At 39.7% G+C, this 27946-nt stretch overlaps 1 protein-coding gene and 1 non-coding gene across 6 annotated transcripts in view; one reads left to right on the top strand and one right to left on the bottom strand.

Moving 5' to 3' along the window:
* FRYL (FRY like transcription coactivator) overlaps window positions 1–27946 on the bottom strand; it is a 266156-nt gene that overhangs the window by 18946 nt on the left and 219264 nt on the right. For all 5 annotated transcript variants that reach the window (XM_042936433.1, XM_042936429.1, XM_042936430.1 and 2 more), the window contains 9 exons: window positions 23553–23723; window positions 21213–21353; window positions 19800–19997; window positions 15566–15727; window positions 15360–15434; window positions 14849–15025; window positions 10771–10974; window positions 7277–7444; window positions 606–856 (listed from right to left, as the gene is read on the bottom strand). In XM_042936433.1, the coding sequence (XP_042792367.1) occupies window positions 606–856; window positions 7277–7444; window positions 10771–10974; window positions 14849–15025; window positions 15360–15434; window positions 15566–15727; window positions 19800–19997; window positions 21213–21353; window positions 23553–23723 (1547 nt within the window). The remainder of the gene's footprint in view (window positions 1–605; window positions 857–7276; window positions 7445–10770; window positions 10975–14848; window positions 15026–15359; window positions 15435–15565; window positions 15728–19799; window positions 19998–21212; window positions 21354–23552; window positions 23724–27946) is intronic.
* LOC122218845 lies at window positions 16849–16962 on the top strand. The gene has a single exon (XR_006202154.1). It is a non-coding gene; the product is annotated as a small nucleolar RNA SNORA67 (small nucleolar RNA).

Genomic DNA, 27946 nt, shown 5'->3' with positions numbered 1-27946 from the left:
AAGAACTATATGTAATAATTGATTATTCCATTTTGTGAGCCCATGAGTGAAGAAAATGCCCTTTGGGAATCTTGAGACTTTGTGATAATGTATTTTGAATACACGGAACATGAACATGTAAAAGGAATGATCTAACATCATTGTTAGAAGTTGTCACTTCTGCTCATTATGTAAATCCGACTTTACAACTCTGACCGCTGATAAGGAAAATGTAGAACAATGTTTTGCATATACTTCAGATTTTGTATAGCGTTACAGAAGTTCATCCTATGACATTGATACTTGGCTCTGGCCAGGGCCCAATATTAACTTAACAACCGACCATTAGCCATTTTGCCAAAATAGGTGTTGGGTACGCTTCTAAATCCACAGTGTTGCTCTCTGTGCTTTAAGAATTACCTACTTGTTTTTCTTTCAGTGAACTTAAGGTCAATAACAAAAAAATAAACCCATCACAGTCATTTTAGCTTTTAAAAGGAAGGCAGCAGCATTATAGGCTAACCACAGAAATGAAGGTATGTAAGCTGGAGTAGAGGGTCCTGTTAGGGAGGGGCTGAGAGAGGAAATACTGCCTCATTTTAGTGACTGAGTTACCGTATTCTCACCTAGACAGTCCAGAGAAATCTGCTTCTTCTTCTTCACATCTTTCGTCTAGTTCTTTCAAAGCCAAGGTGACATCTTCTTCACAGATGGACTCAGGGTAGCTCTCAGGAGCCAGGGGCTCTGGCATGTCTGTGTCTTCCAAGTTGAGAATCCCTCGACACACGAGAGAATCCTGCTGTTCTTGAATTATATATGACCCTTCATCTTCAAAGCTTGTCAGAACTTGTTCCTCCTTTAACACTGAACCTGTATCCTGTAAAAACAATCACATTTTTTAATCAAGTTTAAAAACATTTTTAAAAAGTTTTTATCAACACAGAATAAATGACTATTGCCATCAATATACACTTTTTTTTTTTATGAAGTAGTATTCTGTTTGCACAGGTTAATTTTTGGAGTTTCTGGGCTCAGATTACATAAAACAGTTTAAAAAAAAATAGTCCCAGGCTTAAAAAAATGTTGAAATTAAATATCACCTATTGCCACATAGAAACATCAAGGAGATCACTTTTCTCGTAATAGGATTTAGGTGTTTACTTAGAAATATATTCTTTGGTAAAATAACTTCTCATACAGATTCTCATTCTACATATGGTTACTATACATTGTCACTTATTTGAAATGTAATTTCTTTCACCCAGTGAATTCTGGACAGAAGGTGGGGGGAGCAGGGAGATAATTCAGAATGGTTTACCCACTGGTCCCGTGGGGCTGTCCATGAAGCAGGAACAGGTACTGATCAGTCAGGAGGATGCTGAACTGAAACAAATGCATCCTTACTGGTTTCTAAACGAGCTGAGTATTTGTGATGGAAGAGTTACTTTCAGGTAGTAGGACGACACTTCATCACAGAGTTAGATTTCAGCAAACCCTGGGAAATTTTAGACTGCCGTACTTTGCAAGTTGAATGAATTACAAGCTCATTCACCAAAAAGAATGCCTGCACTCGCCTAACTCTAGGCAAATGATGATACACTGCTATGTTAGGCACCAGTGGTTTTCCCTTCCTACTTGCTGCAACATGACTGAAACATGTTGCCACATGCCCTGCACCCACTGGAAGCCCAACACACACTGGCTAAATAAATGAACCACCACTCCTGAAAAAGAAAGATACTTCCAAAGCGTATGTATACCATGATGGTGTATCGACACAAATTTTAAGGTGCACAGATGTTAGTTTAATCCGTGCGAAAATAAGCACTGATGGTCTCTGTCGTAGGAATAAAGATCAGTTCCTTGCCGTGCTTGGTCCTAAGTTACTACTTAGTTGTGCAGCAGAGTCACTCTCCTTCATGGGTCAGAGTAGAATTTTTCCTCCAAAATATGAAAAGCAAGTGAAAGAGCCCCTGACCTTAGGCTAGTATGGGCCTCAGTCTATACATCTGTAAAATTCATCTGTAACGTAAAACAAATGAAGGATTTTGACCAGATTCTGGGCTGGGTGCCCTGGGATAAATTAATAGCTATCTACAATTAATTTACAACCTAACGGGGTTAGGCTAATATGCGAATAACGGTAATATAGCGTATATTAAGTGTAAGGTAAATATTATGTGCATTATACAAAGGATTGCTGTTACTCAAAGAAGGGAAAGGTCACATCTGCTTGAGGTAATGGAGACTAGTCTCTTTGGAGAAAACAACATATGATGGGCTTTGACAAAGATGGGTTAGCAATAGTGTCATGGACTGAATGTTTTTATCCCCTCAAAATTCTTATGTTGAAACACCAACCCCCAATGTGATGGTATTAGGAGATGAGGCCTTTGGGTAGTGGAGGGGCCTCATGAATGGGATGAGTGCCTTTACAAGAGGAGGCCAGGGATCTAGCTAGTTCTTTTTTTTAACCATGTGAGGACACAGCAGGAAGAGCTACCAGGAAGACAGGCCTCACCACACAATGAACCAGCTGGCACCTTGATCTTGGACTCCCTGGCCTCTGGAAGTGAGAAGCAGAGTTCTATTGTTGAGAAGCCGCCCAGCTTCTGACGTTTTGTTATAGGAGCCCAAGCTGACCAAGACAGCATTTCAGGGAAAAGGACACAGATGATAGGAAAGAAATGTGGCACAGAAATGCGGCAGGAAAACACAAAACGTATTAAAGGGAAAATTGGCCTGGAGTTATTAAGCAGAGAAGGCAGCAAACTCTGAGTCTGCACAGAATAGCACTTTTTAAATAATACAGTACAATCATTCCTTAATCATTCCAAAAGCTTATATTCAATACACTCTGTCTGCATCTGAAGTTCTTAAAAAAGATTTGGCCTGGGTGGCTCAGTCAGTTAAGCCTCCGACTTCAGCTCAGGTCATCATCTCACAGTTTCTGAGTTCGAGCCCTGCGGCGGGCTCTGTGCTGACAGCTCAGAGTCTGGAACCTGCTTCAGATTCTGTGTCTCCCTTTCTCTCTGCTCTTCCCCCACACGTGCTCAGTCTCTCTCTCTCTCTCAAAAATAAATAAACATTAAAAAAATAATAATAAAAGACAAAAAAAGATTGGCCATTCAAATGGCAAGCATTAGTTATTTGGAAAGATAATTTATGTGACAGTGTTAGAGGCATTTCTATACCTAGAATTTTATTATTTACTTTTCCTTCTACATCAACTGGAATATACCAGGTTGAGATAACCCACCACACTTCTTAGTTTAATGCCCTCACTTCTCATTACTTTATACCTATATTTGGTTGTCATTTGTTATTGAATAACAATTACAAAATAGACGTTTTACCTGTAATTATTAACACACACTACATGCTGAAATTTTCTAACAGCACTTAGATTTCATGAAGAGAATGCTTTTGGGCTAATGGAATGTATTCCACTGTTATATGTACATTAGGAGACTCAAATTTTCTTGAGCTTTATCTTATTACACAATGATGTGTGTGTGTACACACACCACACACACAATTACATTCAAAGATTCATTTCCTGGGGCGCCTGGGTGGCTCAGTCAGTCAAGCGTCTGACTTCGGCTCAGATCACGATCTCATGGTCTGTGAGTTCGAGCCCCGTGTCGGGCTCTGTGCTGACAGCTCAGAGCCTGGAGCCTGTTTCAGATTCTGTGTCTCTCTCTCTCTGACCCTCCCCCCGTTCATGCTCTGTCTCTCTCTGTCTCAAAAATAAATAAAACATTAAAATAAAAATATCAAAGATTCATTTCCTGTAAGGCATAATCTCTGTCATCCATGAACTGGTATGTAAACTATTACAAATACTAGAAGAAATTCCTCTGTGAAGGTTTCGCTGATAAATACAAGTGAAGAAAGTAATCCCTTAACAGCTCAGAGTGTAATTTGTACACATTCCAGAGAAGAAAGGAGCAAACTGAGCTCTGAAAGTTTGTCATGACATGAAACACATCAGCCTGTTCTGTTTTATCTTCCTGATATTAACACCATTGAAGGGGAAAAAACCCTCAAACAACTCTAGGATTGGATTCTCCCTTTAATTCAGAAAGTATTTCACCTATTCAAATTAACTCCTCATCTGGAGAAGTTAACAGAATTATGGTTTTACTTCATTATCTTGGTGTTTTCATGCCTTTTTAAAAAGGGCAATTTGAGGTCATTTGACACTCCCTGGCATACGAGGGAAAAACAGACTAGGCTAGCATACCTAACAGAAACAAACTCGTACTATTCTCCTCGGACAGCCATTCTTTGGTGATAACTGTAAAGTTAACAGAGCTGTTTCCAAATGAAATCCTATGGCTTATGAATATCTACTTCATCCTTATTCACTTGTGTCAAAGCTTACAGTGAAAATGAAACCCATGACTGGAAAAGGAAATAAACCTAGTACAGTGAAGTGTTTTTCCTTTAGGAAAAAAAAAAAAAAGTATCATCAGGAACTTTACAGTGTCTTGGAAACAAGCCATCAAATGTAGTCCTGTTGGATGAGTGACCGTCCCACCTGAAATAACAGTTTCCAGTATATATGGAAATACATGTGAATTTTCAGTTTATCTCCAATAAATATAAATATGATATGAACTTCTATCAGTAGTTTACTATGATTATAGCTATTTTAATAACCAAAAATAAAAGACTTCCCATTTGTCAAGTAAACAGAATTACGACACACAACCCTTAACCTCACTGCTTTTGTTAGGAAGGTATTTCTAGTACTGGGCTGTTTTCCATGGTTTCTAATGAGACCTTTTCACATGCTATGATCCAAACCAGACACAGTCGATAGGTTATTAACAAGGAATTAAGGCTCACTTAACAAGCCTCCCAGCAACCGAAAAGGAATACAGGCTACTTAAGGTGCATCTCTAAATCGGTCCAGTCTCTCCTGGAAACATTTGTAAGTTTCATGCACTCTTTCAGGCCCCCCTTATCTTATCTAAGGTTCTTCTGGTTTATCTCCTCTCAGCCTCCTCCCACCCACCCTCCACACTTCTCACAGAGACCTCACTAGAACACAAACCAGACTGGACCTTCTCCTGATGACAGGTGCCTAGACTGCAAGCTTCATGTGGCAGGTACCAGAATCTACTTTCTGTATTCCACACCAAAGAAGAGATTTTAAAACGCAGACTCAATCAGATCATGTCCCTCTTCTGCTCAAATGCTCCGACAGCTACCTGCTCTGTGGCTGCAGGATCTGCCCACCCCTCTCCTCGTCTGTCCTCCCGGCTCCTGTTCACTGCGATCCAGCCCTACAGGCCAGCTTGCTCTTCACACACGCCGTGCTGCTGCTCCCTCAGCCTGGGACTTCCTCCCTCCACATCTCCTTGTCACTGAGGCTTCAATTCAAGTGTGGCCTTTTCTCCCTCACCGATTCCACATTTCTGTTAGATTTTCTCAGTACGGCTAAGAGGGTGATCAGTCTCTGATGTACTTATTCTGTCTTACCTGCTTATCATATCTTTTACTACAAGTAAGCTCCATAAAGCCAGGAGGCTTTTCCACATGGCACCACATGCCCAGGGCCTAGAATAGTGACCAGCATGCAGTAGGGGCTCCATGGGTATCGGTGAAATCACCGAATGCTTGCATGACCTGTATTCTCATTTAGGCATCTGGTACAGTGCTTGTCATGTAAAAGGTATCTCTTCAATGACAATTCATGACTCGTGATCATTTTGAGATAAAGTCTATGTCTTCAATATGGCATGTAGGACCCTTCTCATCTTAGACCCTACCCATCTCTTCTCCTCCTCCCATTTTATTCTCCAGAAGTACTCAATGTCCTGCGGTTACCTGAACATGCCATGTTATTTCACGCTGCCCTGTCCTTCCACATGGCGTCCCTCTGCCTGCCATGTCCCCATTGCCGGGACTGCCCTTTACCACCATCTCCCTGGTGTACAGATGATCAGTCTCTCCTGAGTTTTCACAAAGCCCCGAACATGCTGTTATTAAGTTTCTTGTACTGGAATGGAATGCTTTTTTTTTCTTTTCTTTTTTACACCTTCTCTATCTCTCTCAATTGACAATTCCCTCTCTGAGAGTGAGGGTCACCATGCCTTATTCATCTTTCTGGCATCTAATTCAATGTGTGGCATCTAAGAGAATCTCAATATTTGTTGAATTATCTAAACTTAAGCCATACTAGGAATACACTTAAAATGCCAAAAAGAGGCACCTGGGTGGCTCAGTCGGTTAGGCGTCCGACTTCAGCTCAGGTCATAATCTCACAGTTGGTGGGTTCCAGCCCCGCCTCGGGCTCTGTGCTGACAGCTCAGAGCCTGGAGCCTGCTTTGGATTCTGTGTCTCCCTCTCTCTCTGTCCCTCCCCTGCTCACACTCTGTCTCTCTCTTTCTCTCTCTCTCTCAAAAATACACAAACATTAAAAAAAAATATTTTAAATGCCAAAATGCCTTCATTTCAAACTATGCTTACTGTTAAAAACATAAAATACACTATAAGCTTAATAAGAACATGAGAATTCAACTAACTAAAATAATGAGATCTAGTAATTACATTAATTTGGTTAATACTGAGAAAAATGTAGTATTTCCCTAATACTTACCGAAGCATAAAAGCACATATGACAGAACTATAGCAGTTATAGTTAAAAAAAAAAAAAAAAAAGAAAAAGAAAAAAGAGTATAATAATCTTAAGGGAAAAAAACCACTAAGAAGACAAATACTTACTTATTTTTGGTCAGTCATTATCTTGGGATCTGGCTTACTTCTCACAGGCCTTTCCAAAAATCGTAATACTAGTAGTTCCAACGTCTTTTTTAAAAAGGTTTCATTTAACCCACTGCTAACACAGCTGGCCTGAGGTTTGAATCCCAATCATAGCACCAATCACATAAACCCAAACACAAAGCAAAAAGAGAAGAAAAAAAAAAAGCCATCCTTCCAAGAAGATACAGCACCAAAGAAGATGCTCACCACCCCAGAGAAGCATCTGTCCATTGACATTGACCTCAATCACACTCTGCAGCACAAAATGCTCATTAAAAACACTTAAGATTATTTATAACCTGTGGGTCATTTCCTTAATCGGCCAACTTTTTTTCTTTTTCTTTTTTTTTAATCATCAGATTTGACTATTTCATTTAAAACAACCCAACAGGTTAGAAATACTGGAAACAAATCAAATAATTAGTGTATCAGATGAAAACTCTTTTGAAAGAAAAGCAAGGGATGTAACAGAGTGCTAAAAGGAGCCCAGATTGGCCAGGCACCAGCCCCCATTTCTCCCCACCTCAGGCAGCTGGCTGTTAGCATTATCTAGAGAAGCCTCCAAACTTGGGGTCTCATCTCTGATTTGAAGCACTTCTTCTGTTGATACGCTGCCAGTGGAATCTTGAGACTGAACAAGTAGATCGGGATGGTCTGGCAGTGTTTCGTCTGCAGCAGAATCACTGTTTAACTGCGAGGAGAAACAGGAAAATAAGGAAGTCATCCGTGAGCCAGTGATGGTCACAAAAGCCACACCGCCTCTGTATCATATTTTGGGGGCTTAGTTAGAAACAGCCTGACTTCCTAAAATTACCTCCCCCCCCCCAACTCTGTTACTCTGTGACAGAATCAATGCTGCTAACACGAGCAGCTAACCCAGCAGCATGAGCTGCATCCATTCATGCAGGTTAAGCTTCGCTAAACAAAAACTACCAAAGTGGAAGACCTCCGCATAACTACGTTCATCGTGAACCCAAATTCACTTTTTATGGTAATATGTTGTGTTTTCAGCTGGTGTGAGCACTTGTGAGGACGGGGGCTCTCTCCCTCCCTGTGGCTCCAGGGCCCGGCAGGCAGTGCTTTCGCAAGAAGCAGCGTTAACCGGGGGGGCAGGCACGTAAGTCTGAACAGGCTGTTCACTTCTCTAAGCCAAAATATGACAAAACTTCAGTCAGCCAAGAAGAATTAGGACAATAAAGTTGTTGTAATGGTAGTCTGTCATTAGTGGGTTTATATTCTTGGAAAAGAATCAGAAAAGAAGGGAATACTAGAGTTTTTCCTTTTCTAAGCAGGGTTATAAATTCTTCACCGTCAGTAACATAAATATCAAGTTTCTGATTCAGAGTAGGTAAAGGCAAAAACCCTTATGCCCCCTGTGAAGAGGAAGCAACTTTGAATTCGTTTTTTATTTTGTTACCACTAGGACTAGGGTTGGCCTTATAAGGAGATAGTTCTTTTTTTTTTTTCCTCTCTTCTTCTTTTTTTTTTTTTTTTTAGTTTTCATTTTTATTTAAATTCTACGTAGTTAATATGTAGTGCCATATTGGTTTCAGGAGCAGAATCTAGTGATTCATCACTTCCATACAATATCCAGTGCTCATCCCAACAAGTGTCCTCCTTAATGCCCATCACCCATCTAGCCCCAATACGTCTACCACCTCCCCTCCAGCAACCTTCAGTTTGTTTTCTGTCCTTAAGAGTCTCTTGTGATTTGTTTCCCTCTCTTCTCTCTTTTCCCTTCCTCTCTGTTCATCTGTTTTATTTCTTAAATTTTACACATTAGGGAAATCATATGGTATCTGTCTTTCTCTGACTTATTTCACTTAGCATTAATAAACTATATAAATGGCAAGATTTCATTCTTTTTGGTGGCTGAGTAATATTTCATTGTATATATATACCACATCTTCTTTATCCATTCATCAGTCGATGGACGTTTGGTCTCTCTCCATAGTTTGGCTGTTGTTGATAGTGCTGCTATAAACATTGGGGTGCATGTGCCCCTTCGAATCTGTCTTTTTGTATCCTGTGGGTAAATACCTAGTAGTGCAGTTGCTGGGTCATAGGGTGGTTCTATTTTTAACTTTTTGAGGAGCCTCCATACTGTTCTCCAGAGCGGCTGCACCAGTTTGCATTCCCACCAATGGTGTTAAGAGGGTTTCCCCTTTCTCTGCATCCTCACGAACACCTGTGGTTTACTGTGTTGTTAATTTTAGCCATTCTGACAGGTGTGAGGGGCTATCTCATTGTGGTTTCGATTTGTATTTCCCTGGTGATGAGTGACGTTGAGCATCTTTTCATGTGTCTGTTAGCCATCTGGAGGTCTTCTTTGGAAAAATGTCTATTCCTGTCTTCTCCCATTTCTTAACTGAATTATTTATTTTTTGGGTGTTGAGTTTGGTAAGTTCTTTATAAATTTTGGATACTAATCCCTTATCAGATATTTACAAGTATCTTCTCCCATTCTGTCGGTTGCCTTTTAGTTTTGTTGACTGTTGCCTTCACTGTAAAGAAGCTTTTTATTTTGATGAGGTCCCAGTAGTCCAGTTTTGCTTTTGTCTCCCTTGCTCTGGAGACATGCTGAGTAAGAAGTTGTTCCAGCCGAGTTCGGAGGGGTTGGTGCCTGTGTTCTCCTCTAGGATTTTGAGGAGACAGGCAGTTCTATCCCATGGCTCTCATGGGAGCAAACCTCTGTTAAGCATTTATTGTAGGCTGGGTGGCCTTCCTCCTCATAAAATTCCCATGAGGCAGACACTATCCAGAGTCCAGTTTTAAAGGGGAAGTTAGGTAGGTTGACCATAGTTACACAGAAGGGTGGTGGCACAATGCCACGGTCTGGCTCCACGGAGGGCTGGTGCCTCCTTCAGTCACTGTTGCCAGTAACTCGATTAAATGAAAATAGTCCCAAGGAGGACGAAGCGTTAGGTGGCATGGATCTGGAGGCAGATGGCTTGGTTCCAGCCTACTTAACTAGTAGCTATGTGTCCTGGGACAAGTCGCTCGTCCTGCAGAATTGCAATAACCGTATTTACTTCATGTGGTTGGGGGGGGGCGGGGCGTTCTGCAGACTAATAGATGCCAAACACCCTTCACAGAGGCTGGGGCATGACAAACATCCAGTGAGTGGTGACAGTTGCTGTTATTATCATCAGTTGCTGTTCATCATTTAACACTTAAATGAGGGTTGACTGAAAGACATCGTGGGACAATAATGAGATGCCCAAATTGGAGAGGTGACCGGAAGCCACGTGCAAACTGGCAACTTCCCATTTTGTTTACAGCCAGAGCAGCCCCGGCCACTCAACACTGAGGCCAGCGCTCCACTAGCCGACTGAACGTGGAGCAAACAGGGGCAAAAGAGAGGGCATGGCTGGGCTCAGTGTGAAAAGGGTATCCCTTGAGAGCTAGGTCAGTGCAGCCTGCTGGCACCACTGATTCCTATCTATGTGCCCCACGGGGGCCCTTCCACACCTCCTTTCCTCCTGCCACCCCTTTCGCTCCCACATTTCTGAGCAGGCAGACTAGTCTTGCGGGCTTCCTTTTCTCATGTTTCACTCACTCTTTAATCTCTGCCATGTAGCCTCTGGGCCACAAGTCGGAACCCCCACATATAACTGACCTGATCTCGAACGGCACAAAGCTGTGCTCGATCTTTTCATGCCAACTAGCAAAGAAAAGTGGGTGGAGGATAAAGCAGTGTTGGTGTCCACACGGATACCAAAACTACGTGTCACTCAAGATGAGGACTTCTAGAAGTGTCCAGAGCGACTCGCCATCACTAGGAGAGAAGGTAACACTGTCTCAGCTGCTAAAGGGGGTGCGGCATAAACATAAATGTTGAGTAATGTCATGAACAGCACGCTCCATTAGCAATGCAACTCTGTATTTTCATTTCGGTGTGTGCCATTTTACCCAAAGTGAAATGAAAATCGGAAAATCCAGAGACAGTAATTACTAAGGTGGAAGTTAAGAGGAGAGTGAGACCAACTGTCGCTGTATGAGAAGGTAAGTGTGTACCATCTGCGTGCGGGACAGTATCTGGCTTGCTGTGAGAGCTGCTTCCTCTTCCGAGGACTCGTCCGTGTCTTCCTGGTTGGTCAGGTTCAGGCTGGGGGTGCTGCTGGAGCACTGGTACTCTTGGAGGGAGGGAGTGTCCCCTTTGTCAATACTGTCCAGTGAGCGCCTGCGGACTCCCCAGTTGAAATTGTCCATACTTTCACCCTGCAAAAGAAAGACATGATCTCTAAGGCCTCAGATACATGTGTATAAATACAGTAAACACAACACACCAGGAAAACATGTACTGAGATGAAAAATACTCAATGCATCATCATAAGCAGAGTTTCAATCAGCCCTTCGATTTCTCGAAACTTTTAAAACATCGTTAAATATTCATATTTAAAGAGATCACAATATTTGGTTGAGCCTGTTTTAACTAAATAATTTTCTTGACTTCCTATATTGTATGACTGGGGACCGACTAAACCTACTGTCTAGGCCATTTCTATTCTAATGCCCAAACACAAATGAGACCACGAAGAAGACGAATACATCACAGACAACGATACATAAACAATCCACAACACCAGGCTGCAACTTACCTGCAGTTCCTGGTTAGCAAAAAGGAAAACACACAGAATTAGAAAGAACGAAGACAAACATTTAAATATACGCTACACTTTTGGGGGAAAACTCTTTGTGATTTCTCAAACCCAAAGACTGATTCAAGCTCTGGATTAAGCTCTGAGTAGAAAGCCAACATGTGATTCAAATTACTTTTTTTATGCAAAATATATTATGAAGAAGTCAGAGACAGACACTGAAAACAACATTTCTGTGATACACTTTGCAAACACGAACTTTAAGAAAATCTTCAAGATTTACATAGATTTAATACTTGATACAATGCAAAACTGACTTAAGGTACCCACATTCAGTTGACAACATACAGGGTCACAATTATTTTCGTCTAGAGAATGGTTCTGGCTAAACCCAGTGGCCATTTTTTACTACAAAATAGTCTGAAATCAAGATCAAAGCCATCAAAACATAACTTTTGACAAGTTCAAAAGGTCAAGAGGAAATAGGGCAGATTTCAATTTCACCCCACTTATGGATTTACAGAAGTTATGTTTCTGTTATTCTACGCTGATCCTCCTTTTGCAAGGATATAATTCTTACACTCGCTCTTAAGCTCTGATATGACAAATGACAATGAGCTGGCCAGCAATATAGGATTTATTTGTGTTCCTTTACTCAAGAGGCACTGGCTAGGATACAGGTTTTCAAATCCTTTTTTTTTTTTTTTTTTTTTTAAATAAAGCAAAGCCATACTTATTTCGAATGAAATTTAAAATGGAAGTCAACCGTGCAAAGCTGATGAACTAAACCCAAGCCGCTTTGGCTGCAAAAGGTAACAAGGAGCTCTTTGCCTGCACTCTGGGTACATCCTTGAAGTCTTAGAAACCCTGCAGGTCAAAGTTTGAAAAGCCACCTTCCTACCAGATATTTCAATTATTATTATGTAGCACAGTACATAATAATGGCAACAGCCCTAAATATTTGTTTGGTGAATGAATGGGGAGCTTCCAAGGTTGGCGGGTATTTGGGGGGTATTTTAGAAGTTTAATTAACAGTTTCATTTGTTTTGTACCAAAGTATTTCCTACCACCATGTTTTAAGCAAGACTATATTTAGGTTTTAAAGAATCTCTACTATTTGAATTGTCTAATGATGAGGCATACATGAACACCACCCACCCAAATCACTATGACTTGAATTAAAGACAAAACTACATTAAGCGTCTTTAATTCAATTTGCCAAAGTTCTGTTCAAAAGCCATGTTAATTAGTACCTATGTATTAGGGTATGGGATAAACTTGGAAGCATTTACAGAGTTCTTAAAAAAAAAAAAAGAAGAAGATAAAAAAGCAAACAAAATAAATAACTTTACCATTACGAACATGTCAAGAGCCTGCCTGCCTGCCTTCACAAATTTTAAACTCTCAATTGAAAACAAATAACTGCATTAGAGTTTAGGAGCTGCTCATGCCCTTGTGGTCGGGCAGCAAGGCTCTTCAATCCATCAGACTTTCTTGCCTGATTATTCGAGTCAGTCCTATTTCTTACAACGTGTTTTTGAAATTGGGGATGTGAAATCAAGTTTAGAGGATGGTGATCTGCCACTTTGGAAAAAAAATGAAAGAGAATAGGAAATATCAGCGTGTGCATAACAGCATAGGGTGAGGCTGCATATTCTTTTTATTTTTTTTCAAGTAACCTCTATACCCAATGTGGGGCCTGAACTCACAACCCCAAGATCATGAGTCACACGCTCCACTGACTGAGCCAGCAAGGTGCCACAAGGCTGCGTATTCTTGAAACTTTCATTTTAAAGGTATGTGTATCTACTTGGATGTGATATAAAATGTATTAAGTATGGATCACAGTAAAAACAAAAAAAGTTTAAAAGCCACTGCCCTATGGGGCTGAATAATACTTGCTTGGGGGCTCCTGTGAACCTATCCATGTGTCTTTGGGAACATGTTCATGCCAAGTACAAAGGCAATTGGTTTGACCCTGAGCCACCATGGTTGTACCCTTCTATATGCAAAGGAGGATGAAGCATGTAGGAGGACCTCCTTAAACTGGTCTCCCGTCCACAACTAATGATGTGACACGGCGCAGGCCATTACATTTCATCCCTCCTCACCTATTAGAGCCAAAGGAAACATCCCTTCAAGAGGGTTAATCAATGCATTTGAGTTACGTGAGCGACTTTAAATTCTTTGGAGAAAGATGTGTCAATGACAGGGGATGGATACCGGATGACAAGGCATTTTGGGCTTCTCAAATATAGGTATTTGTAAACATTTTAGAATGAACACCTTTGAAACTTATGTGACAAATGTTTTAGATTTAGGAGTTGCAAGTTTACGGGGATGAGCTACAGGAATAGGTCCCGAAGAGCCTCACAATATCAGGGCAATCCTGTTCTCTTTGCCACAATGACTGTTTCAGAAATTGGCAAATGATCCAGCTTGACCCACTAATGTAACAGGAAGTGTGCTGAGGACGTTTAGGAGAGCAACTTCTTCACTGTTACAAAAGTGACCTTCATTTGCTTTGAACACTGCTGGATGTGGACATAACCATGTGACAGAGACTTGCAGAGAAGGGCGGAGCCTAGCCAACTGCAGAGAAATGATCAGAGACCTCCCTGAGCCACATCTAAATAAGCTATAACCCTCTGGACTACCTCAGTTTTGTAAGCTCGTAAATCCGCCTTTTGAGTCCGATTTTTCATTTCGAAATCATCTAAACTGACACATACCTATCAATTTAATCTAGACTGAATCAACTTAGAGGAGAGAGCCCCTTGGTGCTACGTGAAATGAGTCATTTGAGGGGGCTGGCTACAGTACGAAGAAGAAAACAGTGAGGATGTCGCAGGTAGAATCTCGGTCATTTGACACAGTAGAGAGTTCTGGAGAGCCAAAGCCCTCGAAATCATGTGAGTTCATTTAATTTAACTTAGTGTTAAGTGTTTGTACTTATACTTTAAAATAGTGTTAGATAAATTTTAATATAATTTTTTACCATTTTGCTGCATATTAATTTGTTTCATTTGAAACATAAGCATATCCTAAATTAAAGACATAACTTTGGAAGAAACCCATTTTTCACTTTTTATTTCTTGGGGCAAAGAGTAAGAATTAGATGTTCCTCTTCTGTTTCAGACTGCTTCTGCTAACTGACCAACCGTACTAGTCACGTTTACTTCCCAATTTAGATTTTTACCTTTAAAAACATTTTTGTTTAATTCGTTTGTTGTTTCAAGTTTTTATTTAATTTCTAGTTAGTTAACATATAGTGTAGTATTAGCTTCAGGAGTAGAATTTAGTGATTAGTCACCTATGTGTAATAGCCAGTGCTTATCACAAGTGCCCTCCTTAATGCCCGTCACCCATCTAGCCCGATTTTACCTTCTTGACCTCACACTGACCTTAATAAGGAAAGATGCTGTGGTCAAACACTTAATTCTCATATACTTGCAATTGTAAGCTATAAATATACGGACTGCCCACATCCTTACCTCTGCATCTTCCAATTCAACATCTAAAAAGTCAAAATCCTTAAAAACGCCAAATTGTTGTTCACTGCTGTTGTCTTCCACGGCCACCTCTTCCTCTTGAATCATGTCTTCTGTTGCAGAAATTAGGCTGGTCTGTTGGTCACCAACTTCCAAATCCTCATTAGAAGAAAATACAACCTAAGGCCCGGCCAAAAAAAGAAAAAAAAAGGCCACCCGTCAGCATTGTCACTCTGCCCATGAGACACTGGTGCCCGAAGAGTCACCGCAGGCTTCATCTGTCAACGAATTCAGAGCTTCAATCTGGTTTTCATGCTAAAGTCTAACTGGTTGAATACTTAATTAATGTAACTGCCAAGTACCATGGAGACCATATCTTTTTCATTCTTAGTTAATGCCATGAAATAAGGGAAGTTAGAAAAGGCAAGCAAGGAGACAGAATACTTTCCATTTTTTTTAATGGAGTAGTAACAGGATTTTTACAGCCTTTATGCATGCGATCATGATTACTCACGGATGGATTCTTTGGAAGGCCAGATTCTGGACCACAGAGAGAAAGCACATTCATTAGCTTTTCTCTTGTTCTTCGCTAAGGGGGGAAAAAATGCAAATGTTAGGATTACTGATAAGTAAGACAAATTCTCAAGCTGTCATACATACAACAAAATTGATTCTTCTGTAGATGTTCGGTTCTGATTTTTTTTTTTTTTTTTAATGTACCTGTGATAACTGTGGCCTTTTCCAGCTAACAGGAACCAAGGCGTTAGAATTAGAACCAGAAGAAGTGGAAGAAGTACTCCTAGTAACTGCAATAACTTTGGGTTTCCCATTTCTTCCAGCTGCACTATGCTGATCGCCATACTTATTTCCAATGATTGGTGTCTGCAGAGAAACAAAAAGGACAGTGTGCGACTGGGATATTTCACCATAAAGGGATTAGGAGTGGATCTGTAAGGACTTTTTTTTTTTTTTTTACAAACAACCAAAAAAAAAAAAAAAAAAAAAGCAAAGGAAGATAACAGCATAAAGTAGATGTTACAAAAATCAAATGTAATGATGTCTTTTAAAAAATTAATTTATTTTTTAAAGTTTGTTTGTTTATTTAAGTTATCTCTATACCCAGTGTGGGGCTTGAACTCACGGCCCCAAAATCAAGAGTTGCCTGCTTTGGGCGCCTGGGTGGCTCAGGTTAAGCATCCGACTTCGGCTCAGGTCATGATGTCACAGTTTGTGAGTTTGAGCCCTGCACTGGGCTCTGTGCTGACCGCTCAGAGCTTGGAGCCTACTTCAGATTCTGTGTCTCCCTCTCTCGCTGCCCCTCCTCTGCTCACACAGTCTCTCTCAAAAATAAATAAACGTAAAAAAGAATTAAAGAGTTGCATACTTCCACTGAGCCAGTTAGGCACCACGTGATGTCTTTTTTTTTTTTTTTTTAAATCAGGAGACTTCACTTCACTGAAAATGACTCCCTGAGAAGATGAGACAATCAGACAGCTCATTCCTATTTTATTATCATCTTCGTAAGTTTATTTATTTATTTATTTATTTATTTATTTATTTATTTATTTATTAAGTTTTACTTATCTATTTAGAGAAAGAAAGCACAGGCAGGGAGGAGCAGAGAGGGGAGACAGAATCCTAAGCAGGCTCAGCACCAACAGCACAGAACCCAACGTGGGACTTGAACTCATGAACTGAGAAATCATGACCTGAGCTGAGATCAAGAGTCGGATGCTTAACTGACTGCGCCACCCAGGTGTTTCTTAAGTTTATCTCTTTAGAGAGAGAGCATGAGTGGGGTAGGGGCAGAGAGAGAGGGAAGGAGAATTCCAAGCAGGCCGCATGCTGTCAGCACAGAGACTGATGCGGGGCTTGAACTCATGAACTGTGAGATCATGGCCTGAGCCAAGATCAAGAGTCAGATATTTAACCAACTGAACCGCCCAGGCGTCCCTACGTACTTGCATTTTAAATAGAGATCTGCTTTCTTTAAAAAACACCATCTTCATGCCCCTCTTCAGGAAAGTAGCAACTTGGAATAAAATCTGGCGCACCTTAGGTTGCTGGGTAAGAGGGGATGTTTGTTTCCTTTGCCTTCCTGTGGCTGCCTAGCACATACACTTCAGTCTCTTCTGAATAGACTGTGTGCTCTTCTCATTGCCATGCTGAAGTTGTCCTCTCCCCTGACCTAGGCCAGAGGCACTGATGTGCGATAGGTTTCTTTAGTCATCAACTGTGACCTTCCCACCAGCAGGGAAAACTACATCCACGGACTCGGTCGTGGTGAATGATTTGGCCATAAGAGTGTGGCTGTCAACATGGTGAAAAAAGACAAGAGGACTCTTCGAGACACTGAGACCTTCTACAACACCTCCATTGAGGAGATGCCCCTCAGTGTTGCTGACCTTATCTGAGGGGCTGTCCTGCGACCTAACCCTACCCAAGGTTCAGTCCTTAGGGGGCTGAAGAGCAGCAGGAGCGGGGAGGGAAGGGAGCCTAAGGATGGACTTCTCATTTTTTTCCCCCCTTTGACTAAATGTCACTTTTTGAGGCAAAAAACAAAAAACAAAAAACCACCTGTCATCTTACCACTCAGATTTAATCTATTACCATTTTGGTGTTTTTTCAATGCATACTGTTCTATGTGCTTCAGTAATGTGCTTTTGCAAATATTCAAGCTGGGTAACAACTCCAAAGAGGAAGGGATCTATGTAGCTTCTCCCTACAAATCTGATGTGTAACATTTCCAAGTTTGTTTCGGTAAAAATTCTATGCTCATCCACAATCCATCTGTATTTATTCTGGCTTTGTGAAGCATCTTGAATTTACATCTGAAAATCGTAGTCAAGCTCATTTGCATGCCACACGGTTCCTTTATGATGTGGTTCCTGCTGCTCTCCCTAACCTCAACGTCTATCACACCCACCCTCACTTTACACCCCAGCAAACCTGAACTTGCTATTGTGTTCCAAACACACCTTGCCTTTAGGGACCTGTGTTTTGGCACATGCTGCCCCCCCCCACCCCCACTGCCTTTGAATGGAATATTCACCAACCAAACCCATGGTCATCTTTTAATGGGGACTCCAGACCTCCAAGGAGGCCTTCTCTGACGCCACACATCTGGGTAATTATACTTGGACATTTGCCATGTGTTGGTGATTTGTTTACATGGCTGTCTTCCCTAGTGTACGTGAGTCCCCTAGACCTTGTGCGATACATCTCTGCTCCTCTACTCCAATGCCTATACACAGCAGGTACTTAGTAATCTTTGAAGCAACAAATTGAAATTAAGTATATCAAGTGTTTTTGAGAATTCTTATCACTGCTTTAGACAAGATAATTAAGTTACAATTTCTGACTCAGAAGACACAGGAAAGCCCGGTTTCTTTATCAGATTCCTATGCTATGTGCTTCAGGACAGAAATTCTGATATTAACTAAAAAGTCAGCAACAAACATGGTTTCTATCTAAAAAACACAACCCATAAAGATCTGGGTAAATTCTAATACCAAGACTGAACAGCAAAACATTTTTTAAAACTATATGATTCTAATCAATAATATTAAAGAAATTAGGTCTTCCATTTTTATCTGTCTCAACTTCCCTGCAATCGTTGTTCAGTAACTCCCTTCTTGAAAAATTCCTTCTTTGGCTTCTAAAAGACCACTTTAATGGCTCCAAGGCCAGTAAGAATGGGCTCAGGTGCTGGAAAAAAAAAACAAAACTGGGGGTTTCCACCAAGAGCCAAACATTTTTATGTGAGATTTGTGTTAATATGTGGCATAGTCAAGGGCCCAGGTTCCCTTCTGCACTGGTGGACCCTGCCTCTCTCTCCCTTTAAAATACTGGGCTTTTCAGGTCTTAGCTTATTTTAGCCTTATTTTTCCTTTCACAATTTTAACTGCCCACTTATAAAACATTGAATACCTTACATTGTTACTTCCACCCCAGTTTTCTTCTAAAACATAAACTCTGATTGCCTCCTAGGCATCTCCTCTGGTAGGTTCTTAGTTCAGAATTGGTATATCCAAGGCTGATCTCCTCACTCTTCCCTTCTTGCAAAGATCTGTTCTCCTTGCCTTCTCCTTCCCTCAAAGGTACCAACATTCAGCCAGTTGTCGAAGCAATATCCTTGATGCCTCTTCCTCACTCAGTACTTCCTCTCCTTCCCATCAAGGAGATGTTTATGACTTCCTTAGTCATTCTGAAAACCATCCCTTCCCTTTTCATTTTCTCTGCAACTGCCTAGAGACATGCCAACATGACCTTTTAATTATTCTAACAGATTCCTTATTGACTTCCCTCCTCTCCACCTGGTCTATTTTTCCATCCTGGTCTATTTTTTCCATCCTGTTGCCAGAGTAAACTTCCCAAAATGCAAATCCTGCAATTTCCACTCCAGTTAAAAATCCTTTAAGAGTTCCCACTGCTTCAAGATAAAACCATCTTGTTATGATGCATGCAAGATCCCTAATGATCTTGCCTCTTCCTCTGCCTTCGGCTTCATCTACCATCATACTCTACACTTGCATTCTCTATAGTCTGTGCTCAGGATATGGTACAAATTGGAAATTTCCAGAATACCATGCTTTCTCACACTACGAGGCTTCATTCACACATGCTGCTTTTTCCTGCATTAATCTCCTGTTCCCAAGCTTCCATATATGCTTGCCTAGGGTTACTTTATCTTTCAACACCACATCAGGTTAGAGGTACACGCTGTATCTTCCTACAGTACTTTTAACTTACTTCCAGCTAAAGCACTTATCACAATGTTTATTTACCCACTGACCCAAGAGATTGTATGCTTCCCAAGGACAGGCCTTTTTACCACCCCCACCCCAATTTCAAAGCACCTATCACAACGTCTCCTACTGACTATGTGCTTAATCAATGCTTGTCGGATGAGTGAGTAAATGAACAAATGAAAGTTTCAAATAGAGCACCTTACCTCAGATATATCAAAATGAAAATCTAAGGTCTTCCCAGGCAACTCCTTGGAGACATTATTAAAAATCTTGGTGAAGGATATTTCAGGAGAACCTAGATCTCCTCCATAGGTCTTGGGGATATCGTTGGGCACAACGAGACTTGCAGAGCGAGACACCACCAGTTTTAATATGTTAAGGGCTTCCTTCCAGTAAGGACTCTGTTTTCAAAAGAATAATGCACATATAAAAATTATAAATATATATTTAAGAACCAAAATTTAGTGTACACTGTAGACAATGAAAATATTGTTTCTGCAAAAACTTCTGTAAATCATTCGCTTTTACTTTCAGGTCCTTAACAGAGGATCTGAGTTACGAAAGTTAAGAAAATTATCATTTCTTTTTTTTTTTAATTTTTTTTTAACGTTTATTTATTTTTGAGACAGAGAGAGACAGAGCATGAATGGGGGAGGGTCAGAGAGAGGGAGACACAGAATCTGAAACAGGCTTCAGCCTCTGAGCGGTCAGCACAGAGCCCGACGCGGGGCTCGAACTCACGGACCGCGAGATCATGACCTGAGCTGAAGTCGGACGCTTAACCGACTGAGCCACCCAGGCGCCCCAGCAAGACCTTTCTTAAGAGATAATTCAAAGGTGAAATTCAGTACAGACCAGACTGACTTACCATCATTTGCGTGGTTTAAACCAAGTCTGATTTCCTACTTTCTAAATATCTGGGCTCCTTCTATCAGACACAGAAAATACCTCTAAAATACAGACTCTACAAAGAGTTCTTCTGTTTCTAAAAGTAGTATCTGGGGGCGCCTGGGTGGCGCAGTCGGTTAAGCGTCTGACTTCAGCTCAGGTCACGATCTCGCGGTCCGTGAGTTCGAGCCCCGCGTCAGGCTCTGGGCTGATGGCTCGGAGCCTGGAGCCTGTTTCCGATTCTGTATCTCCCTCTCTCTCTGCCCCTCCCCCGTTCATGCTCTGTCTCTCTCTGTCCCAAAAATAAATTAAAAACGTTGGAAAAAAAAAATAATTAAAAAAAAAAAATAAAAGTAGTATCTGTTCATTATTAGAATCTGGTTAGTAGCAGGTACAGAAGAGTCACAAGTATACTGTCCAGAGGTGATGACAGCTGCCACTCACGTACATTCTTTCCAGCCACTACTGACATGTGTATTCAGAGATGTAACGATTAATCAAAATTGGAAATCACACCAATGCTGCCATTCAGAGTTTGCTTTTTGTCCCTTACATGAAGAACATTTTTTCCATGTCATAAATATTCCTGGAAACATGACTTAGGGACTAACTACTTCCCTATTCTTGGACCTTTCAAGTGTTTGTGGTTTTTTTTGTTTTTTTTGTTTTTTAATGATCATAGGATTGTTTTACAAGGAATTCTATACAAAAATTTTGTGGTCACTCACCTGTACATATTTACCAATAATCTTTATGATCTCCAGATTAAACTGCTTGACCGGGGCAGCAGAGAGGTCAATATGGCTCAAAAGACTATAGATGATCTGTAGTAATGACTGCTGCATGCTGGACAATCCTTTCTCTAATAGCTAAAAGTAAATAAAGAGTATAATTTCATGAGGTTAAGGAAAATTCAGTATTTATATTTATGATGCTGAAAAACAGAACAGATTTAATCCATGATTTTATGGTTAGATGATCAGAAATCCAGAGACTAATAAATAACAAAGGTAAAAGACAATGTCTATTACCATTACTTGTCCTCAGTTCAGAAAGGATCAATAGATAATTATTTTTATCTTAATCTTAGTGTTTTCTTTCATTTCCTGAGCTAATTTGAGTTAAACACCACTTATTCTAGGTTAAGAAAAAAACCATTATACCACCATCACCAGAGAATAACTATCCCCAAACCATTCATAACAGCCACTTGTTAACTATGTGATCTTAGACAAGTTTCTTAACCTCTGAGCCATGATTTTTTTTTTTTAAATAATAATCACACTATCTACTTTATATTGTTTGCAGGACGATTAAATATATGTGGTTCTAAATATACACAACTAGTTTCAGTACTGTTGTTAGGAATAATTTCAGAATTAACAATAAGAATAAAACAAGGAGAGTAACATTTGGGGCAAAGCATTCTCTCTATAGAGTGAAAAAAATGTCACCATACGAGGTATACACAGGCTGTCCTGTGCCAGTTCCAGACTTCATGACCCCATGATTGGAGAAACAGTGCTACCTTAGTGGTGAGCTTGATGGTGGCACCAACGTGAAGCTGGTCTAAGGAGCATAAACTCAAAGCCGATAAGAACAGGCTTAGGAAGTTACCCTTGGTTTTATGTTGGCTATTGTCCTAAGGATGTAAGATAAACCTAGAGACCTGTATTTATTCAGGTTAGAAAGCTGTCACACAGTTCACATCGTCAGTTCACTTTTTTTTTTAAGATTTTTTATTTTTTTAAAGTAATCTCTATACCCAACGTGGGCCTCGAACTCACAAACCCGAGATCAAGAGTTGCGTGCTCCACTTACTGAGCCAGCCAGGCACCGCTCCCTGCCATCATCAGCTCTCTTAAATGTAAGGTTGATGGGAGCAAACCTATCAAAACCAACACCTTAAAAATGCACACCAGTCCTAAACTGGTTTTTATGATAGTCCTAAAGCATTGTGTTCTACATCAACATCAGGGATATAGCTGTTAAATAGTGTTTTCAGCCATATTTAAAATACCTATTGAGTTATGAATAATTTTTTAAGTTTATACAGTGTTTTGGGTTTAATTTTTAGAGGCCAGTTTTTAAAAAGGAAGGTATCACTTTATTATAAGCTGACAAAAATTTTTAGTGAGTAGGAATTTCTTCCTTTTGAGATTCTTTGTGGATTATCTACTCAATAATTTATTTTTTAGGCATGAAGTTACTTTCTCAACAACCAAATATTAACTTTTTCAAAAAAATGTTCATTTCTTTTGAGAGACAGAGTGCATGCGAGCAGGGGTATAGAAAGTGAGGGAGAGAGAGAATCCCAAGGAGGCTCCATGCTTAGCCTGGAGTCAAATATAGGCCTTGATCTCGTGACTGGGAGATCACGACCTGAGCCGATATCAAGAGTTGGCTGCTCAACCAACTGAGCCACCCAGGCACCCTGATATTAACTTTTTATGATATTGTAGGGCTAGTGTTTTTGTAATTCCATCTTTAGCCACTCAGATCATATCTTAGATCAGGGAGCAAACATATTATCAAAATAAGAACTTACCCAGCAAAAATGCCTTTGCACGCCATTTTATTCTAGAAAGGATTTCACAGTCAAGAACTAATTTTTCACAAACAAAAAATTATAACCATTCTCTAGGATCAAGACCACTGAAAACCCATTTCTTAGTTGAAATAAAGGTGTAGTTTACATTATTTTGAGTTTTATGTCATTCATGAATATGAAAATATATTTAAATGTTAATATATTTATTTAATATTTTAAATAAAAGGTAAAGTTTATCTTGAGTTGATATCACTTGAGGACAGTGAATGAGAAAATAAACACTGAAAATGAAAATTAAAAAAAAAAAAACCCTTTATACTTGAAAGTATGCTTTATGCTTTCTTTATACTGGAAAGGAATTACCCTTATTTTACTTTTAAAAAATGTTATCTGTATTCACTTTCAAACACAATTTAAAGATTAATTAGTATCAGTACTGCTTCTAGAAATAAATCTACGTGAAAATTTTGCCACAGAACAGTTAAAAAAATTCCTTTTTTTTTTTTGGTAAATTTACCTCTGCAAGATAAGTCACAAGATTAAATGTAGTATCTGAGAAGGAATCATGCAGATATCTACATACTACGTTGATCCAGTTAGAACAGTCTCTGGAATATGTGTGTGTACTATACAAACTCATCATGTGAGCCAGATTGACCAGCGCTGGGCATTTCTCTTCTGCACACACCTAAAAAACAAAGAAAATAGTGTCATTCACCCCAAATAAAGGCAATTTAAGGTTTAAACTTGATTTTATACTAAATGTATTTATTGAAAAATTTAGAGGTAGGTGTTGAAGCTTTAATGCATTTTATTTTAATCCAGTAGAAAAGTTAAATAAGAGAGGACAAGAAAAGAGGAAAAAAAGCACAAGGTATTCCTGAGGCTCTGTAAAACTGCCTTTGGTAAAACCCCTACATAGTTTTGTAAATGCTACATATCATTTTATAACTGTTTTGTAAAATCCCTGCATGGTTCAGTGCACAATAACGGAACAGGCAGTCTCCACTGAGGAGTTTGCAGCCAGGTTGGGACCAGCCCCAGACGGTCCCTTCCCTGTGCCCCCCTCCCCACCCCTTCGGGGGAGCAGTCAACTGCAGAGCCGCTCACATGTGTGGCATATTCAAAAGACTCTACCGGAGCTCTGATAGAGCTAAGTCCTGCACCTGCAATGAATGACAGACAACCTGTAGGATAGACCCCAAACTGCTCTTCAGGAAATAAGCTCCTAAGGTCCTTGGCCAGTAATTTAATGTCACTTCAAAATGTATTGACCTCCTAGAATTTGTTTGATACAATATTATGGAAACTGAATCAATAAATGTTTGTGGGGGGTGCCTGGGTGGCTTAGTCGGTTGAATGTCCAACTTTGGCTCAGGACGTTCATGGGATCGAGCCCAATATCAGACTTTGCGTTGACAACGTGGAGCCTGTTTGGGATTTTCTGTCTCTCCCTCTCTCTGCCCCTCCCCTGCTCATGCTTGCTCTGTCTCTCTCTCAAAAATAAACATTAAAAAACAAAAATGTTTGGGAGGATCTTACTGATCACATGTACCTTGTTTGCTTGTTCCCTGAGTTACTGGTGAGGATGTTCCTTAGTCTGCTCTGGGGGGGCACCTGAATAATGCAGAACTGGGAAAGGGCCACACTACTCTTTCATTCCCACCTATCACAGAGCTGTCCCTGAAATATCGTCTACTTTTCCGTTTTTCATTTTCCTCATTTATTCTACCATCTAATTGAGGTTTTGTTATGTATTTTCACAAACCTAGAACATTTATTTATTTAAAATTTTTTTTAATGTTTATTTATTTTTGAGAGAGACAGAGTGCGAGCAGGGGACGAGCAGAGAGAGGGAGACACAGAATCCGAAGCAGGCTCCAGGCTCTGAGCTGTCAGCACAGAACCTGACACAGGGCTCGAACCCATGAACTGAGAGATCATGACCTGAGCTGAAATCGGAGGCTCAACTGACTGAGCCACCCAGGCACCCCAAACCTAGAGCATTTATTAAAGAAACTATGGTTGACCCTTCAACAACACGGGATTTAACTTTGTGGGTCCACTTATATGTGGATTCTTTTCGATAAGTATAGTACAGTACTGTAAGCCTATTTTCTCTTCCTTATGATTTTCTTAGTAACATTTTCTTTGCTCTAGCTTACTTTATTGTAAGAATACAGTATACATATAGTATACAAAATATGTGTTAATTGAGCTGTTTGTGTTATTGGTAGGGCTTACAGTCAACAGTAGGGTACTAGTAATTATGTTTTGGGGGAGTAAAAAGTCATATGTGATTTTCAACTGTGCAGGGGGGGGTTGGTGCCCATAACCCCTGTGTTGTTCAAGGTCCACTGTAGAAAATTACCTTTTAAAATACATATATTTTTCAACTTTCAGATGAATATAACTATTACTTTGATTCATCATGAGGACATTATCATTGGATAGACCTGAAATATGAAGATATGTAAGGCTGTGAAGACCATTAAAAGTAACTTAAAAGCTGCTTAATAAAATTATTTAAAGTAGTTAATGTATTACCCTTTTACCTATAAAACATACACTAGGAAGAAAATAAATTTATGTTTCTCATTTGTATTTCAAAATATAATTAATCACGCTATTTTTTTAAATCACATAATTTTATCATTTCACAATTTGTTATTTTTTAGGAATAATTTTTATATTTTAAAATAAGTTCTTTTTGATTTTTTTTAGAAAAAGAGAATGTGAGCAGGGGAGAGGGGCAGAGGGAGAGACAGAGAATCATAAGCAGGGCTCCATCCCACGACCCAGGGATCATGCGTGACCTGAGCCAAAATCAGGAGCTGGACGCTGAACCGACTCAGCCGCCCAGGTGCCCCATTAAAGTAATTTCTGTAAAGTAAAATTTTAAAGTGTGTATCTTCCTGAAAAATTCTTCTAGGATTCTTATGTTCTTAAAAAAATAGGTTTTTAAAGCATGATCTTTTTATTTGTTTAATCTCTACATGCAATGTGGGGCCTGAACTCAAGACCCCAAGACAAAGAGTTGCATTAAAGCATGATTTTTAAAAACCTTTAATTGAAAAGGAAGAAAATTCCTAGGAATGTATGCTGTGTAATTTTAAAGAAAATGGCTAAATGTGGACTTAATTTTGGAAATTTTGAATTACCAGGTTAAAATATGACTTCAGAAGACTGTCTTATAAGCAAACATTTTTAGCATACTATTTTTTGCCATAATGAATAGCTTAAAAGGACAATATTTGTCCTAAGTGTTGCCTCGCTTTGAAATCCTGTGCTCTCCAAGGGCACAAACAGAACTAGGGATATTTGCATAATGAGGAAGCACATAATGGCAGAAAATTGCTCTCAACAGTTTAAGTGAGAGAATAATTAAGGAATCCATTTAATTCACATCCTGCAGGTTGCTGAAAGCCGAGGGAAGGAACCTTTGTGTGCTGCTCAACAGGAAGAAAACAGACTTAACGACAATTTATGACGCACACAAAGCCATGTTTGATTTCTTAGAAACAAAAAGGTATCTGGGACTTTCCTGTGCTTTGCCCTGGTCAAGACGGCAGAGGCCTGACCCTCTGAGGGGTGCCCACATCCTTGGGGCTGGGCTGGGCTGAGTTCTTCCCTTATGCCAACATTCAGCAGGAAGTTCTCAGGCGGGAAGAGTCACCTGCCATTCTAAATGCTCCTACTCTACTTCCCTGATGATAGGATTCATGCTTTTTATTTTTTGAAATCCCAAAGTAAGCCAATATACTTTTTTTCCCTTTATATGTTCTTTCTTATCTCTCGTGAAAAAAAAAAATACATCTTTACAACATTTTTCTAATGATGTATCATTAGAATACTAAAAGGAAAGGTATTTTAATAAATTATTTTGTACCACTTTCAGACCTCATTAATGCAAATATGTGTTGTTGGGTGTTTAGGGCAATCCTTTTCAAAATTAAGATGTTTCCACTAATGATAATAATGGCTCTTTTTTTAAAAATACATGCTTTTAAAATGATTATGTTAAAAATCTCTCCCTATTTAATTTAGAAATTTACTTAGGGATGGATTCAACAGCATATTTTATTACATATGATCTTGCCACTTATTAAATATTATCTATCAAGATAACAAAAGGTTTCTAGTTTTGTGACTCTTAATGTGATTAATTGGGCTGGGATAACCCGGGGAGAAATCTGCACTTACCAGTCATGGGATTTGGGCACTGGAGAAGTGGGTGTTTTACTTGGCTTTCTGCATGCTTGCTCTTTCCCCTTACTGTTGTGTTAGTTTTGTTAAATAACCCTCAGCTTTTAAAGGGCTGCTTATAGAAAAAGCTCTTGCAGAGAATTTTACTTGCTTATTCCCTTCTGTTGAAGGTTTCTCTGCTTTTCCTCCCCCTGCTTTAGCTAGGTTATCTTATACTACTATCTTATACTCCTCTCCCCCAGTTCACTTAATTTCCTGCTGTATGTACAGGACTTGTAAATTTATAGAACTCCTTCTTATAACTGTCTATATTTTCAGTTGTTAAAGCCTTTTTTCCTAAGACTCATTAACTGACAAAAAAAGAAGAAAGAAAGAAAGAAAGAAAGAAGAAAGAAAAGAAAGAAAATTAAGAAATAAGTTTAAGCAGAAGGCAAGTTATTTGGGTTATTTTTCTTGAGAGGAAATTATTTTTAAAAATCATCTTTTTTAAAAGTATGATCAAGAGCTCTAACACTTTCGAGCAAATGTTAACAGATGACTTAAAAATAGCTACATTCCTGTTTCAGAAACAATGAGAGGGAAAGAGCCAAATAAGGAAGGGGAAAGGATGAAGCCAGCAAAGAGAGACGAAGAGAATGTTTAAAGAAAAAAAAGGCAAAAATAAAAGAAGAGAGAACTTTCGGAGCCACAAAATGTGTTTTGCCC

The sequence above is a fragment of the Panthera leo genome, chromosome B1, assembly GCF_018350215.1.
Source record: "Panthera leo isolate Ple1 chromosome B1, P.leo_Ple1_pat1.1, whole genome shotgun sequence".
Taxonomy (NCBI): Eukaryota; Metazoa; Chordata; class Mammalia; order Carnivora; family Felidae; genus Panthera; species Panthera leo.
Note: the sequence above shows the minus strand (reverse complement) of the source record. Positions and strands in the feature narration are given on the sequence as shown.